At 42.8% G+C, this 18,275-nt stretch overlaps 1 protein-coding gene across 6 annotated transcripts in view; it reads left to right on the top strand.

Annotated features, from left to right (window-relative positions):
* The window catches only part of COBL (cordon-bleu WH2 repeat protein), a 287,602-nt gene that overhangs the window by 63,515 nt on the left and 205,812 nt on the right, over window positions 1-18,275 (top strand). For 2 of the 6 annotated variants that reach the window (XM_039522527.1, XM_039522530.1), the window contains exon 3: window positions 6,169-6,325. The exons of 3 other annotated variants lie outside the window; for them this stretch is intronic. In XM_039522527.1, coding sequence (XP_039378461.1) covers window positions 6,318-6,325 — 8 coding nt within the window. In that variant the 5' untranslated portion in view covers window positions 6,169-6,317. Of the gene's footprint in view, window positions 1-6,165; window positions 6,326-18,275 lie in introns of all 6 variants that reach the window. One more of the 6 variants, XM_039522529.1, reaches the window with a different exon arrangement.

The raw sequence follows: 18,275 nt of genomic DNA, 5'->3' as shown, positions 1-18,275 counted from the left end.
CGCGATTAATTTTTTTTTACTATGGTTTGTACCCTGTCCTTTAAATTGGCTTCTGTACCCAATGACTGGAAGATAGTTAATGTGACGCCAATATTTAAAAAGGGCTCTAGAGGTGATCCCCGCAATTACAGATTGGTAAGTCTAACGGCAGTACCGGGCAAATTAGTTGAAACAATAGTAAAGAATAAAATTGTCAGACACATAGAACAACATAAATTGTTGGGCAAAAGTCAATATGGTTTCTGTAAAGGGAAATCATGTCTTACTAATCTATTAGAGTTATTTGAAGGGGTCAACAAACATGTGGACAAGGGGGATCCGGTGGACATAGCGTACTTAGATTTCCAGAAAGCCTTGACAAGGTCCCTCACCAAAGGCTCTTACGTAAATTAAGTTGTCATGGGATAAAAGGGAAGGTCCTTTCATAGATTGAGAACTGGTTAAAAGACAGGGAACAAAGGGTAGGAATAAACCGTACATTTTCAGAATGGAGAGGGGTAACTAGTGGTGTTCCCGAAAGGTCAGTCCTGGGCCCAATCCTATTCAACTTATTCATAAATGATCTGGAGAAAGGGGTAAACAGTGAGGTGGCAAAGTTTGCAGACGATACTAAACTGCTCAAGATAGTTAAGACCAAAGCAGACTGTGAAGAACTTCAAAAAGATCTCACAAAACTAAGTGATTGGGCAACAAAATGGCAAATGAAATATAATGTGGATAAATGTAAAGTAATGCACGTTGGAAAAAAATAACCCCAACTATACATACAATATGATGGGGGCTAATTTAGCTACAACTAATCAGGAAAGAGATCTTGGAGTCATCGTGGATAGTTCTCTGAAGACATCCACACAGTGTTCAGCAGCAGTCAAAAAAGCAAACAGGATGTTAGGAATCATTCAAAAAGGGATAGAGAATAAGATGGAGAATATCTTATTGCCCTTATATAAATCCATGGTACGCCCACATTTTGAATACTGCATAGTGTGGCAAATTGCCAGCACGGTTATGATGGGTTTCGCACTTTTTCTTCTTTGGGGAGGGGTTCAGGGTGCCATTTCTTGCCCCTGAATTAGAATATGAATTGCCCCACTAGTGTCCTAGAGGAGGGGAGTAGAGAGGGAGGGACCTGGGCCCACCCTCTACTCCAGGTCCCAGCCCAGGGGCCCTGAGGATAGTGGTGAACCACTTGAACTGACAGTTCCTTCCCCCGGGCTACTTCCCTCTCCTGCCCTTCAGCTTGTGGGGTGCTTCCTGCCCTCCCTCTGCACAAGCCAGGTGCCCCTTACCTAGGGTCTAGGACTTCTTAGCCCACTGCAGCACTTCTCCAAACTGTCCTCTGCTTCCCTTCAAACTGTTCTCTGCTCCAACTCCCACACTGTCTGACTGAAGCATGGGATTTTATCATGTGACTGACTGCAGGTGCTCTAATTGGCTTCACGTGCTCTAATTGGCATCAGGTGCTCTAGTTAATCTATAGCAAACTTTCCTCCCTTTACAGGGAATAAGGCTCCTTTCTAACCCTCTCCTGCTGCCCTCTGGCCATGCTGTATCACAGATGTGGTCTCCTCATCTCAGAAAAGATATACTGGCATTAGAAAAGTTTCAGAGAAGGGCAACTAAAATGATTAGGGGTTTGGAACGGGTCCCATATGAGGAGAGATTAAAGAGGCTAGGACTTTTCACCTTGGAAAAGAGGAGACTAAGGGGGATATGATAGAGGTATATAAAATCATGAGTGGTGTGGAGAAAGTGAATAAGGAAAAGTTATTTACTTGTTCCCATAATATAAGAACTAGGGGCCACCAAATGAAATTAATGGGCAGCAGGTTTAAAACAAATAAAAGAAAGTTCTTCTTCACACAGCACACAGTCAACCTGTGGAACTCCTTGCCTGAGGAGGTTGTGAAGGCTAGGACTATAACAGGGTTTAAAAGAGAACTGGATAAATTCATGGTGGCTAAGTCCATAAATGGCTATTAGCCAGGATGGGTAAGGAATGGTGTCCCTAGCCTCTGTTTCTCAGAGGGTGGAGATAGATGGCAGGAGAGAGATCACTTGATCATTACCTGTTGGGTTCACTCCCTCTGGGACACCTGGCATTGGTCACTGTTGGTAGACAGGATACTGGGCTGGATGGACCTTTGGTCTGACCCAATATGGCCATTCATATGTTCTTATGTAATCATGATAACTTTTTTTGAGTTAATCACGAGTCAACTGAAATTAATCAACAGCCTATTTTTTACAGAGAGATAGCTAACATGCATGCATCAGTTGGCTCACTGTTAAATGCTATTGGAGACAAGGCACAGGTGGTTCTTACTGCAATGTCAGACTCAGAACTATACCTCCACCTGTGGTTGACCTCAAGTAGCTACATCATGGTAAAACTTTAGTGCCTTGCCTCCATTAGCATTTATCAGTGAGATAGGTGAATGTGGATTTGTTGCCTTGCTGTAAAAGCACACTTTTTTGGCAGTAAAGACATAGTCTTTGTTTGAGGAAGAAGGATAGGTTGTTCCTTCTCTTGGTGCTGTTAGCCTCATGACCAGATACCAATAATATTTTTTAAAAGCGTGCAAATTGTTTTGTGACTTTAGGCCACCTGTAATTGAAAACCCTGCCCGTTTTTATCACTGTTTATGGTAATGAATTCTCAAATTAGCCATAGCTGTTTTGGAATGAAATGTTACTCCTTGAAGTCTGGTGGTTAGATATTTTTAATAGGAGAAAATATGTGAGCCATGCCTACTGGGAAGTAGTTTACAAATATAAAACTGCCTTGAGTACAAAACTTGTTTACACATATATCTTGGCTTTCGTGCTATGAAAAGCACTGTAAATTCCCCATGTTGTTTGTTTTTCATAAAGAGTAACTTAGAATGAAAAGGTGCTTACAAAGTATTGCCAATTATTTGTATTCTAACTTGCTACACAAGAGGATTTTCTGATTTTAAAATTTGTTGTCTGTTGTTTTTTCCCCCCCCCAACCATTTATGAAATCTGTATGGTAGTCTGTGAGTTATCTCTGTGAGTTAAAGCGTTAGGAACATCTATAATATGGGGCCTGATTCTGCAACCTTCACTCACATAATTAGTCTCTTTAACATCAATGGGACTGCACACGTGCTTAAAGTTCATCATGTGCTTAAGCATTCTGTTAGATCAAGACCTAATTGCATAGGATTTGCTGGGTAGGCCCATGTAAACAGATCAACCTGGAGATAAGAAAGGTGTATATGACCATATATTTCTCTCAAGTTTCTTATCTTTTCACGTTTGTCTTTGCTAGAGATAGACCTGAGCCATGAAGTTCAGGATCTGGAGCTGAGCTTTTCTAAAGTTCTTGGAGTGTTCTTGCCCCCCGCAGCTCTCAGTGGCTGCAGTTCACTGTTCTCAGCCAATGGGAGCTGTTGGAAGCAGCGGGCTGCAAGGACATGCTGGCTGCCGCTACCTGCAGCTCCAATTGGCCAGGAACAGAGAAACGCGGTCACTGGGAGCTGTAGGGGGAAGGGGAGGGCATGCTTGCGGACGGTCAATGTCAGCAAAATGTCTCGCGGCCTCCAATCAGATTATCCTGATGGGCCGCATGTGGCCGGTGGGCTGCAGGCTGCTCACCACTGCTCTAACACTTTTCCATCTCTGAACAGATGGTAATGAACATGGAGACTGAATTTTGTCATCTCGGTCAGAAAGTGGTTTCATCAGGGTATGGCAGAGTTACTTTGAAAAACAAACTGCATAAGGTCAGCTTGCAAACAGTCCCCTCAGGCTGTGTTTAGCACCTGGCTAGATGTGCACTACAATATCTGAGTGGCTATAAATCTTTCATAAGTATTATACATCTAAAGACAAAAACCCAAGTGATTTCAGTCCGCACCAGGGGTTTTCCTGGATTAAATTTCTTTCTCTGAGAATTATTAAAGGATGAAGCTAAATTATGAAGGGATGTTTTCTCTGTTCTCTGTGCTCTTCCCCCCCCCCCCACCACCACCAAAAAAAAGGTTGCCACACACATACATAGAAAGAAAACAGTAAATGTTAGATCCACTTTTAAAAAATTAATTAACATTATTCTTATTTTTAAACACCCAAAGGTGTATGTTCCAAAATATGAATTAGGAGGAGATTTACACAAGGGAGTTAGGTGCCCAAGTTATATTTGTGCCTTTTGAAGATCTCTCCCTTAATCCATTCAATCATTTTCTATCGTAATCATCACTGTAATATATAAAGGGCATAGAGTCTCCCTAATGGGCTTTCTTGGTGTTCTGTGCCCTCCCTCCCATGGTTAGAAGATAGGAGGCACTGCTTTAGAATACAATATGTGTGTATGCCTCGCTAAAGAGGTCAGGATGCAGACAGTTCATGAACTGGACTCTGGACTCCTTGCATGCTCTACAGCTCTGCAGCAGGTCTTTTCACAATGTTGGAAGGAAGGTTGGAAAGCAAAGTGGAGATGTGAGCAGTAGGTCTGGAACTGTGCAGCTCTACTAGCCAAAAGCCTGCACCTTGTGTAGAATCTACAGTACTAGCTGTAGAAAGGCCGATCTGTTGATTTTGATCTGAAAGATTTTTTCCCCTTGATTCCCACTATATTCCCTGTGCCTTCTTGGGTTCTGTGCTCAGGATCAAGATTTGGTGCCTAGATCTTGGTGCAAAAGCAAAACTTCAGAAACAAACCTGGAGAGGCAATGTGACCTAGTGGACAACACACTAGTATATGACTAGGGAGAGCTGGGATCTATTCTCTGGCACTGCCATGGTCCTGCTGGGTGACCTTGGGCAAGTTGCTTGCCCTCTCTGCGCCTTGGTTTCCCCATCTGTAAAACGGGGATAATGATGATAATACTGATTTCCTTTGTGAAGTACTTTGAGATCTCCTGATGAAAAGTGCTAGATAAGACCTAGGTGGTGTTATTATGATGGTAGTCTGTCACTTTGCTGTCTTGGGGGTTGAACTAGGTGACCTCCTGAGGTCTCTTCCAAACCTAATCTTCTATGATTCTTTATGCTTCATCCAACACTGTGGTCTGCCATGGAGCTGCCTTCAGTGTTCCGGTGCGTTTTATGGTTGGTATTTTCAAAGGCACCGAAGGGACTTAGGTCCCCCAATCCTGTTGAAATTCAAAGGGAGATGGGTGCCCTATTCCTTTTGGAGCCTTTGAAAAATCACAACCTATGCTGGGGGGAAGAACACGTGTGTATTAAAATTCCAGGCATAAAGCTGCTAATGCAAGGTTGAGGTTACACAGTTACGCATACAAAAGTCATGAAATATATATAAAGAAACATGCAGATACCTTAGGGGACCTTACTTATGAAGCCAGAGTTTCCATCATGTCATACTACATACTAGTCTGCCCCTCCTTCCAGAAGTATTTCTGGGCTCCAGTTACATCTGCCAGCAAGTGGCTGAGTGAGACAGGAACACATGGAGAGGATCATTTGACAGACGCTATACAATGCTGATTGTGATATTTGCAGTGTATGCATCTAAACGCAAGTTTAGCAATATTTGTCAAGTGCTGGTCTGTTCCTCAGAACACATGCAGAGGACATAGAGTGAGGGGGAGATTTACAGGTACTGCTTGCTGCCTGGTAGAATGCAGCCATGTAGGCATTTGGTGCAGACTCCCAATCACCTGAAATCCTATGTAGGCTTGTCTAGCGCAATGCTTAAGGCACATAGCTTTTGTTGCTGTGATTTGGCAGTGGTGTCTGCCAAACTCTTATATGCTAGAACTCAGGCATTTATCTTTTTATTAAAACTATGTGAAAATATACTACCCATCACCAAGTATAAACATAATTCATTCAAGAAAAGATCATTGGGATAAAAGATAACTAACCCTAGGCAGGAGAGGTTATACTTCATTCAGTTTCTGTTCACTCTTGTAAGTTTAAGATTTGTGGCTTGGCAATGGAGAAGGAGAATGTATTTATTTGCTCATTCTACTTTGGAGGGAGGGGGGAAATTATTGCCTCTCAGGGGTTGGATTAAAGTGGTTGACGGTACCAGCATTTCTCCTTTGGTCCTATCGCTATTTGCAGACTTTAAAGGCTTGTTTACACTACAAAATTAAGTCAAGTTAAGTCAACCTACAACCACCACAATAATTAAAGTGGTGGTTCATGTCCACATTCTGCTTCTTCTGTCAGCAGTGCGCGTCCTCACCAGGAGTGCTTCCTGAAGTGGGGCATTGTGAGGCAGTGACAGCTGGAGCTCGGCAGACCTAGGGCTGACAACCTCAGCTGTGCACATAGGACTCACTGTTGGAGCCTCTACTCCACCCCCGAGGCTGACAGCCAACATGCTGATGTAAGTAACGTAGCGTCTACCCAGACACTGTATCATCCTAACATTGACCAAAGTGCTATGCCTCTCATGGAGGTGGAGTTAAGTCAATGTAGTGGGCTACTTACATCAGTAGGAGCAGCGTTGTAATGTAGAAACTTACAGAGTTAGGTTGACCTAAGCTGCCTTATGTTGACCTAACTCTGTAGTCGAGACCAGGCCTACGTTTTCAAAGTTTATTTCTAACCATTATCTTTGCAAAACTCTCATTCTGGACACAACTGAATGCAATGCTGGGTCTGCAAATATATTGCAATATTAGCTTGAAGGCCCCAATGCTGTCCCACTGCAGCAGTGGTCATGGAAAGTCCTAAACCCAGTAGAACCACAATGATTCCTTTCTGCCAGGGAATCTGTGCAGAGAGGGAGTTCAAGGTCTGGCAAGGGCAGTGCAGAATGGTGGCTTATAAGTGCACTGCTATGCAAATCCACTAGCCTAAACTCCCAGAATCCCTAGTTGCAGCTATGCAGCTGTTTCATGCCATCCTACTGAGCCAATGGGGCATAACTTTTCCCTCAACCCCTCATTGGTTCTCTGTAGAAAGCCTTTTTATGTGGGTTTTGCATGGCATCAAGAGGGAATTAGATATGTGCTCACAAGCAAATAAATTACCCTATTCTTCCCAGGGCTTGTCTACATGAACATTTAATTTCTGTCTAACTGGGAGTGAATCTACCCTGTCATGGACTAACTATCAGTGTGGACCCTGCTGATGACCATTAACAGTTTATTAATGTGCTTTGATATAATCCCATTTCAAAGAGGACTAAATCAAAGCACATTAACATGTTGATGCATGTCAGCAGGGTCCACATGGACAGTTAGTCATGGCAAGCTAGTGCAGGGTAGATTCATACCCCAACTGGCTGCAAACTAAATGTTCATGTAGATAAGCCTTAAGTATACTAATGATTTGTCTCACAATCTATAGTATCTGGATGTTTCTATTAAAACTGCTAATATGAACACTGTAAGGCTGCAGTTTGCGATTGTGGATAGAACGTGCATCACTACATTTCTCCTCACTCAATTTGACCCCTGTTCTTCTTAATCTAAACCATTTACATGTACCCAGTGATGTATGCCTTATATATGTTTGTTATAACTAATTATAAACTATGGTTTGGCTTCTTGTTAGTTATAGTTCTGATCTTCACTAAGAGGGCTATGCTGGCATTGGCGCCAGTTCATTCATTATGTCTAGGTATGTGTGTATATTTATATCTGTCTGTAGTACATAATTCACACAACATAAATGGTCATGTTTATATATAGCTATTACAGTTGCATATAAATGTATATATAACAGTAGAATATTATATGGTACAGGTTAAATTCCTTGAGACATCTGAATATGTATCATTTTTTTATAGTAAAAATGATTTTTTCCTTTAAAAATATGATTTATTGTAAACACATGCCAATGAACTAAGCTATACGATTTTAGGAAGTCAGTGCATTAGATAATTCTTAAATTTGAAACAAGGTAAATATAAAGTTTGACTAATGAAAGTCAGTTAGCTACACACTGTTAGATCAGTCATGACTGAAGTTCAGTCACAGTCACTCAAAAATACCCACACCACAGAACAGAGAAAACAGAAAACCTGTTCATGTGCAAAACTATCGTTGTTTTTAGGAAGAGAAGGGTCAGGCTTTTTTATTTATCAGAGGCAGTTTTATTTGAGGAAGTGCATATTCTAATATGCTAGTCCAGTCTTAATAAAGTATGTACTTGTGAAAATCTTGTATATTTTGTCTTTATAAAAATATATTTTATATTGCAAACCTTGTATATTTTCTTTTTATAAAAAGGAAATTCCAGTTTAAGTATACTATAGCAAGTCATACCTTTAAAAAGAGAAATTGAATTTCCTAAAGCAAAGTGTACTTTTAAAAATGCTCCTTTTTATAGGAAAAAGCTCTCTCTGTCCCCCTGCCCCTTTCCATAATCCTTTTTGAAGTTACCAGATCAAGAAGAGTTATTTGTTTGGCATGTCTATTTTTTTCATTAGGCTGACTTTATTTATCTGAAGTCTTTCAATTAATCTGAAATATTCTTACTGTTTTGCATATAAAGTGGTGTACTCATTCTAAATATATCAGTGTATTTTAAAGAGGCAAACCTTTGCGTGAGTACTACCCATTCAGAGCCAGGTTGCTACATAGGGAGGGGACTTGTTGGTAACTTGAGAGGAAGAGCAGATGCTAAATTAGCAGCTGGATCGTTAGTAATAACTCCACAAATGTTTGTTGGGAAATGATCTTTGGACACATGTTGTGTGGGTGTGTAGGTTATTGAGAATTTTTAGCATGTCGTTGCTCTTTGCGATGACTCAAAGGAAAGCCATGGGGCTGGTGGGGAGGGGTTATTTGTATCTGGTATATTCTCTTTCATTGAAAATATAGACTATTTTTATTAGTGCATGAACTTTTCCCTCAGTATATCTTATTAATTGATGAATTTTTGAAAGCAAAGATGCTAATATAATGAATGTGTGTGAAATAAGAACATATGCAGTTCTTTAGTTATAAAATTATGTAAAAACTGAACCACTATGAAAAATCAAAGGAAAATCAAATAGCTATTGTAGAGGCATAGCTACTAACCCCAGAGTTAGGATTGTATTTAAATATTATACTAAAATAAGGTTCAGTCCACCACCAGTGAGGTTAATGGGAATTTGGACACTGAAATCAATGGGAGCTGGATCAGGCCCCAAATCTCTTTATTAGCCATACAGTAGAAAAGCATTGTTGTCCTAACAAATATTACACCACTTACTCCTAGAATACAGGGTTAATTTTCTGAAAGGTAAGGGCTTGTCTACACTGGGGATTTTTGCACTTGTGTAAGTATAAGCTACAGCGATGCAACCTCCTGATGTAGATGCTGTGCACTGGTATAAAAAGTGACTTGGACCAGGATTAACCAGAGGGGATTGTGAAACTGTGTAAGTGTGCCTGTGTCAGTGCAAACATCCCCAGTAAATGTGTTCAGTAGCTAAGGAGTAAAACAGAACTTCCTCCTGAAAGTTCAGGCCTGGTGTTTAGTGTTTTCTTGACCCTCTCTATCTTACCAGTGCTTTGTTGTTGTTGTTTTATAAACAATGAAAATATCAGTAGATGCACTACCAAAATCTCATGCAGAGGTCAGATTAAGTTTTGAAAGTTAATGCATTTATTACTCACTAATCTTTCTGTTTATGCAACAAAAATTGGTAGTTAACAAAAATGGTCAAAGGCTATGATCTTAAAATTTAACACATAAAATACATGCCAGTATTTAAAATTGTAGTTGTCAGCTCTTTTATGTGTAGGATTGCCAACCCTCCAGGATTGTCCTGGTGTCTCCAGGAATAAAAGGTTAATCTTTAATTAAAGATTATGTCATGTGATGAAACCTCCAAGAATACTTCCAACCAAAATTGGCAACCCTATTTAAGTGGGGTTAAAAAAAAAAAGTGCCTGTCTGGCAGCCCTCAAAGCTTTGCAGAAGCAGGGCTCCAGCTAACACCATTTAGAAGCTCACTAGGGCAGAGTCTTCGCTGGTTGTTGTTCCTCCCACCATTCCCAGGAATAAGATTCTCTCCTGCTGATTGTAGGAAGTCCACAGTTTGGGGGTTCCCATCTAGTGCTCCTGGTGGGAAGGAGTCTGATTCTGTGCATCTCTTTAAGATGTGGAGTAACTGAGGGTGGGATCCATGATGGGACTTAGGCTTCACAACACTGAGTGTCACAGTACCTAACCTTTAGGTGCCTAAAAAAAAAAGAAATCAGAGGAACAACATTGTGATCTGCAAAGCTTGAGTTAGGCATGTAGCCTCCTAAACAATAAATGGGGAGAGGTGAGCACCTTGGCCTGCTATCCACACAGCCAGCGTGCGAGGTGGGGAGTCACCTAAGCTAGCCAGTGGGCGCTGCCGAGAACAGCAGTGTGTTCTAAGCCTCACCTCTTCTCAGAGATAGGTGCCTATCACTGCTTGTAAGCCACAAACTGGGGGAACATAGGTGCTCCTCTGCCTAAGTGGCATGCAGGGCTTGAAACAAAATGGCTAGAGAGGGGAAAGAGGAGGCTCTCCTTTATAACTTTAACCTAGTGGTTAGGGTAGTCATCTGGGATGTTGGAGACCCCCAGCTCCAGTCCCCCCCACCATCCTGAGGGGGAGAAGGGATTTGAACAGGGACCTGCCACCGCTCAGGTAAGTGCCTTAACTGCTGGGCTGTAGAGTCATTTTAATGCTTTTTCTGGCCCAATTAATATTTAATTCAATTAAAGTTTAACAACTTCAGCCAGAGAGATCCCCACAACAGAGTATCCCATAGCCCACTAGTTAGGAGCACTCATAAGAGGTGACAGATGTCTGGTCACATCCCTTCTCCACCACAGGAGGAGGGGGACTTGAACTGAGATCTCCAATATCCTGGGTAAGTTATCTGAACCACTGGGCTAAAGGCTGTATGGGAGGTCCCACTCCTGGCTGCTTTGTGAGAACTCACTAGAGGGGCCCAATCTGGTATACAGCCCCTGAGCATGCCTACTAGATCACGCCCCAAGTCGTGGCTAAGGCAGCCAAACACCTGTCTTCCCTTGGGTTGTGAATTGCTCTGGGACTTAGCCATGAAATGAGTGTCTGGACACCTAGAGGGAGGTGGCACTGTGCATGTCTAGAGGCAAAAACTTAGATGCATGGGAACCTTTTACTGGAAAAAATTAGGCACCAAGTGAGGTTAGGTGCCTATGGAGTTCGGGGACAACAGAGTGGGGGTTTTGTGGATTGTAGTGATGCCTAAAAACAGGATGTGGGCACCTAAGTATCTCCCTGGATCACACCCAGAGTGTCTTTTCTGCGCACTTTAGGAAATGTACAGGAGGAAAGCTCCACTACTTTGGACCTTTAGAAGCACATACAGCCTGGGTGAAGTTCACCCCTGTGCAGGCGGCCAAAACAAGCTCTGTCCACCACTTAAGTCTGTGCACCAGGAATGAAAAGTGACATTTATTTTTGTCACTGGAGTCAGTAAAGGCAATTCTGAACACAGAGGGGACTAGATCTATTTGATAAGAAAGTGCCAATTTTCAGAGTAGGACCTCATTTTGGCTTGTCACTTCCAGTCTTTCTAATGCATGGGTTTTAAATGCTAATGCTGCAGTTATGTATTTTGCATCAGGGTTAGAGTAATTGCTTCAGGCACCTTAACTCTAAGTCAATGTTGTGTTTTGTTTGGGAAAGAAAAAAAGAGTTTTGATGATGGTAGATAGCAAGTATCTATTAACACGTTTTTAAAGAATGTAACACAAGGGTTAAATTCTGCAGTCAATGGGAGTTATATGTGCACTTATATAAGGGCAGCGTTTAGCCATTAAAGTTCAAACAAAATAACAGCATTTGCTTAGATGCTGTAGGCTATCAAACCTCAACGATGTTCCGATCCTGCACCCTTTCTAAATGTTATTCATTGGCTAAAGCAAAGTTCCCTAGGATATTTAGGTCACGTTCTACTCCTCTGTTTTAGCACAAAGCTCTCACTGTCTTCAGTTCACTTCAACACAAGCAACAGTAGTAGACTGTAGCCCTTAAAAAGCATCCTCTGTCTTAATACATTACTCACAGACTCTGACATGAGGGCAAGAAGGAATATTTGTGCAGCCTTTAATTGGCATGGAAACCACACTTTCAAGCCAATTAATGCTCAAATATACTCACATGTAAGTCACCTCATCCCTCTAATGTTGAAACTAAATAGGATGCGCACAGTGGGTTTCAGCATCACTCAGTTGTTGGGAGGGGATGTTTATATTTGAGTGTTTTGGTTTATTCATTGAACCATTTTATAAGAATGGAGCACGGCTGCATGAGGCCTAAGATGAACATAGCTGATAATAATGGATAAATGCTGACTTTTTACTGTAATTGTATATCATCACTATTCCATAGTCTCTTCATGATACAACATAATAGTATGCATTTAGAACACCTAAAAAGTCAGTACAGAAATGTATATTTGTAATAGTGTGTCAGACCCTATGACACTGCAGAGAGATGAAAATTGATTCTGCTGATCATCCTGGCAGCCAGACTAGATTCTCTTACCTCCATCCTAAGAGGAAAACTAAGGTCAAGGGCAAAGGGATCCTACAGGGAAAAAACAAGTCAGAGAAAAGTTTTGGTTGAGGTTTATATTTTGCTTTGTTATTTAAATAAACATTAAATGTATGGGGTAAATTTAGATCCCATTCATCATGAACAGGTGCAAAATGCTACCTGATTACTTACATATACGTGTTACTTAGTTCTAATCCAATCTTTGTAAAATGTGGATAATGAGTTTCACTGTCTACACTACGAAGTTTTGTTGGCAAAAGTTATGCCGCTTTAATTAAAGCACTTTAATCAAACCACTGTTGCGTGTCCACACTAGCTCCTTGTGTCGGCAGAGCGCATCCACACTAGCAGCTCTTGCATCCACACAGAGAGCAGTGCACTGTGGTAGCTATCCCACTATACAATTGGCTGCAGGGTGCTTTGGGAAGGGTTTGCAAAGTAACTGAGGGTGGGCACCATAGGGTAGGTACAGCATCACATGATGTAGGTTTCTCATTCCCTTTGTTCCAGGGGCATCCTAGTAGATTGTCAGCCCCTTTTTCAACTGAAGCGTAGAGGGGTACTCCTGGGGGCATTCTGCACACAATATTTTTAAAATTCTGCAAGTGTTATTTGTCAAAATAACACTACATAATCACGTGAGTTTCAATTATTTTGGTAATTTATTTCAAAATACCTGTAAGCAAGTATGTCTGTAACAATACAGACACACACAAAAATTCCCCCAGGAGTAGAGAGTTAAAGAAACCCCCTATGACAAACCAGTTCCTGTTTCTCTGCCCCCTTTTCCTCCTCAAGCCTAGCCAGGGGGCCAGACACCCACAACCCCTCCCCACCCAGAGCCCAACTGCAGGGGCCCCGCTAGCCCAGATACTCGCACTCCCTCCCCCCAGAGCTCAGCGATGGGGGCCCCCCGGCCCAAATACACTGCACTGTCTTTCCCCTAGAGCCCACCCGCGGTGCCCCCCTTGCCCAGATACCCGTATCCCCTCCCCTCCCAAGGATCCATAGGGAGAAACAGCCTGATGCTCAGTCCCTGGCTTGCACAGAGTTTCCTGCGCACCACCCTCTCCTTCTCTCATGGCGTGTGGGGAACTGCAGCTGCTAGGAACCCTTTAGCTGCCTCTCCCTCCCCCCATCAGTGTCTTCTATGCCTGAGCTGGGCTCTGCCAGGTCCAGAGGCTCCTAGTGGCAGCCAGCAGCGCTGCAGTCTATTTCTGTGGGGGAAAGGAAATTCTGTGTGCACAATGTTAATTTCTGCATTGTGCAGTGGTGCAGAATTCCCCCAGGAGTAGCCGGGGGAGGGAGAGGAAAGTGGCATGTCTGGTGTGGGGGGGCAGGGAAGGGGCAGCAGGCTGAATTACTTATCCTGAGGTCAGGGGAGGGGAAAACCTTCCCACATCATCCCCTGGATCTGTTCGGCACAGCAGTCTCTCCCGAAGCAGCCCGCTCTGCCTGCCTGTGGTTCTGCGATTCCTTCTGAGTTCTCCCACAGCCTCCTCAGCTGCCGGGAGTGGCATCCTGAGCAGCTCCGTGAGCTCTCGGTGCTGAAGAATGTCAAAGCAGCACAGCAGTACCCCCCTGACCCCTGCTCCCTGCAGCAGCAGTCTGCCAGCCCCTGTGTTCCTAGTGCAGGGCAGAACAGGAGCATTCCACGTTAGTGATTTGCTCTTTGTTCCCCAAAGGGAGCAGGGCGCTCAGCTGTCAGATACTTCCCAAAGCTTTGAAAGGGAGTGGTGGGGCAGCGCAGATGCTTTGTCGCTTTAACCTTGCTGCAAAAAAGGTTTATGCCTCTTGTTGAGGTGGTTTTATTTTGTCAGCAAAACATCAGAGTTTTGCTGCCAAATGTAGCTTTGTAGTAGTGTGCATACCTCTGTTTTGTCAGCAAAAGGCAGCTTTTGCTGACAAAACTTTGTAATATATACAAGGCCTGAGTTAGTGAGAGTGAGTTTTAAAGTCATGGCTGGAGTATGATTGAGGCGCTTCTCTGAGCGGACTTTCCACCTATGCCTGATTTTAATGCAGCTCAAATGGAAAAATACAGTAGCAGGGAAATATACCTTGATCTAATATTCAGACTGGGAAGTGACGGTTTTCTGCAGCATGGCTAACATGCTGCACATAGACACTCTGAAGGAAGTTAGGTGGAGAAGCAGGAATAGTGGAAGTGAAAGGCTTATTTAAGCAAGTTACCTTGATTCACAAGTGAAACATATCAGGGTTTTTTTTAGCCATTGTGGTGTTAAGTGAAGACTCTCCTCCAACAATTTCAACCTGAGTACTTGTCACTTGTGCAGCAGCTACCTTAGGCTGACACTGATTGCTCCAGCATTTTGGGGGTATTCCTGAACACTGTCCTACAGTTTAACTATTGTATTAGTTCAGTGTCACTCCTATGTACATTCTTGTTTTGACTGTGTCTTTCTTACACATTTCTGTACACTGTGCAAAACAAAATCTGCCTCTGTAGTGCTGTTGGAGTCTCCTCTTCCTCTACTTTCAATACCTCCAATAATTATTGTGTGCATATAATATTAATGCTATAGCTACTGGAGACTGATCCTGCACCAGTGATGTGGGTGTAGCTATTTAAGTATTGGATGATTCTAGGAGGAACAAATGTCTGTATTTTTACTTGGAATGTTTAATGTCAAATATAAAGACACGAGGCATGATCTCTTGGCCTGTGCTATGCAGTGTATTCTTATGACCTGACATGTTCTGAATTTCCATCATGATCAAATCAGTTTCCAGGTAATAGCACCTCAAAATCTGCAATGCAGTTACTGCTTTCACACTTTTAATGGTTACACCTATCTTCTCATAAAATTTTTTTATTCAGATGGCGCAATTCAAAGAGCTTCAGATTCAGATCAAGATGTGTCTGTATTGGGACATATGGTTTCTTAGAACTTCCTGTTTTCACAGCCTATGGGGGGAAAAAACATGATGGATGAGCTATTAAGTGCAATCACAGCACGGGATCAGCCCCATTGATTTGCAGGGCAGAATGTTGCCCGTTATGTGCATATAGACACCATAAGTTTCATTCTTCTCTCATTTACACCAGTGTAAACCAGAGTTATTTCCATTAAAGTTGATGGCACTACCCCAATGTATGTGACATGGTCATTAGGTTGTTCAGTAATGTGAATCTTTAATTCAAACCTTATTGTGATCTTCCAACTTTTATATATACTTTACATAGCTGTTTAAATAAATTTATGTTATTAATATAAATGAAAGGGTTGTGCATTTCTCATAGTAGAACTCTGCTTTGGAGATTATGGGGTGCAAGAGAATGCTTTACAGCTCGATTGTACAGCCTGGCAAATGCCCTCAGCTCCCATTGTCTTCAATACTAATTAAGGTTGCTCGGTGCTTTCAAAATTAGGCCTTTAAAAGACACATTTGATGGGAACTTCAAATTCCATGATAAACAATTAAACCTGGCTTATGCACGTTTACTGGAAATGTCCTAGCAACTTTAGTGTCATGTGTGGGATCTGTGATTAACTTTTTTCTGATAGTCTCCTCCTGTTTATATTTCTCAACACAACACAATCTTTTTATTCAGCTTGTTCCTGAAGTCAGGCAGTTTAATTCAATGGATACAAATAAATTCCTAAAATAGATCCACAATAGATTGATTATTTAATCATTTTGTAAGTGCAAAAATATAAATGGGAGGATTAAAAAGTTTAGATCCAAATTCATTTGTATGCATACAAGTTCACTGAATAACAGAGCAGAAATTTTCACTTTTTTTTTATTACTGATGAAAAAGGTGTGCCAACAGGGTGGCATTTTATTGTGTTGCTATTTGCTTCTCTAATCCCAGTTTCTAAATTGGAAGCAACAGAAATCCAGTTGCTATATATGTATGTGTATATATATAGCTGCCATATCATCCAGACCCGTGGTTCTCAACCAGGGGTCTGGGACCCCCTGGGGGCCACGAGCAGGTTTCAGGGGGTCTGCCAAGCAGGGCCAGCGTTAGACTTGCTGGGGCCCAGGGTAGAAAGCTGTAGCCTGACTGCATGGGACTGAAGCCTGGGGCCCTGAGGCCTGCCACCCAGGGCTGAAGCAGAAGCCTGAGCAATTTAGCTTCGCGGAGCCCCCTGTGGCATGGGGCCTGGGCAATAGCCCTGTTTGCTACCCCTAATGTCAGCCCTGGCTTTTATATGCAGAAAAACAGTTGTTGTGGGCCGTGGAGCTTTTATAGCTTGTTGGGATGGGCTTCAGAAAGAAAACAGTTGAGAACCCCTGATCCAGACAAGCATGGCTAAATCTTTGCTAGGCTTTACTTTGTGCACATATATAATCATTAGTATGTGAGGAAGAGTATAATTGTCTTCTTACACAGCATTATCTCATGTTTCAGGCACAGTTTTCTGCCGTTAACACTAGATAATATGCACAAAAGGGCCACCTCCAACAACAAACTCCCTGTCTTAAGTTGCCATTTGCTTTAATTAGGTGTTTAATTAAAAACTGCGGGATTGATTCTGTGCTGTGCCTCCTGAGAAATGCTACAGCACAGACGGCATAGTTTATAGAGAGGGGAGGCAAATGGGGCTTGACACCACCTTTTGTGCTCTCCGGATTCTGGGCTGCTGCAGGAGCTGAAATGGCACCGGGTGTAAATTAGAGCTGTTCCAGGGAAAGCTCTAATTTATAGCAGCCTGTCCTGGACTGCCTGTGAGCTATACCTCCCCACAGCCCAGAATCCCCATCATGCTGAGCACGATGGGTATGTCTACACTGCAGTTAAAAACCCACGTCTGGCCCATGCAAGCTGTCCCAGACTCGCTGGGCTCAGGCTGCAGGGCTGTTTAACTGTGCCATAGACATTCCGGCTCAGGACCACCCACCCTTAGCCTGAATGTGATTATCATAATGAAAGAGCCCCTTAGACCAAGTCCTGTGAGCCCAACTCAGCGGACGCAGGCCAGCCACAGGCTTTTAATTGTAGTGTAGCTATACCCTCTCTTGCACCTAGCTCCGCCTTCAGCACTGCCCTGTACTTGGGCCTGTGAGGAGGTACGCAGTATTGCCATCTCTTGCCATTTTTTTCGTGAGTACGGGATTTCAGAGGGAGCTGGAGCTCATCTCACAATGAGAGAAGAAACTCCAGCCCCTTGGCAAAGAGCTCATCCCCCCCAAAAAAATTTAGCCTGGGAAAGGACGGGGTGAGTGATGAAGAGCCCATGAAGCTGCGCCCCCCTTCCCCCCCCAAGCCTTGAAGGGATAGAGGGGACTCTGCTGCAGCCTCCCCCACCCCACCTGGGAGATGGAGGTGAAGAATTCCTGGAGGAGAAGAGGTGAGGTTGGGGTGAGGGGGGTGTGGCGCATGGGGAGTTCAAAAATCAAAAGACAGACCAAAAAAACCAAACCCCCACAATATAATACTTTTTAAATACTCTCTTGATTTTTGGGGCAATCATTATTTTGGGAGTCCGATTCATGATTGTTGATCTCTTGAGATTGGCATTACTAAATACAACATAGGGCTACTTATTTCAGCCCTCTGCTGCTCCTGCATTCAGCAAATTGTCCCCAATCCCCTCGTAATTCCTGTCAGACTCTATGCACTACCAGAATTGTGTACAGAGGCTGGGGTGGGAATTGAAGTCAGATTTCATGTCTTAAAGGCAAGTGACATTTGCTGGTATTGTAGTTTACAATAGGTGTTGCTTTGTATATTGGGATGCCAGCCCCATAATGAGAATAGCAGAATCAGATCCTGGTGCCTGAATTGAGTCCCATTGACCAATGGGACTCCACACGGATGCAGGGCTTTGAC

This window comes from Mauremys reevesii, linkage group 2, assembly GCF_016161935.1.
Source record: "Mauremys reevesii isolate NIE-2019 linkage group 2, ASM1616193v1, whole genome shotgun sequence".
NCBI lineage: Eukaryota > Metazoa > Chordata > Testudines > Geoemydidae > Mauremys > Mauremys reevesii.
Note: the sequence above shows the minus strand (reverse complement) of the source record. Positions and strands in the feature narration are given on the sequence as shown.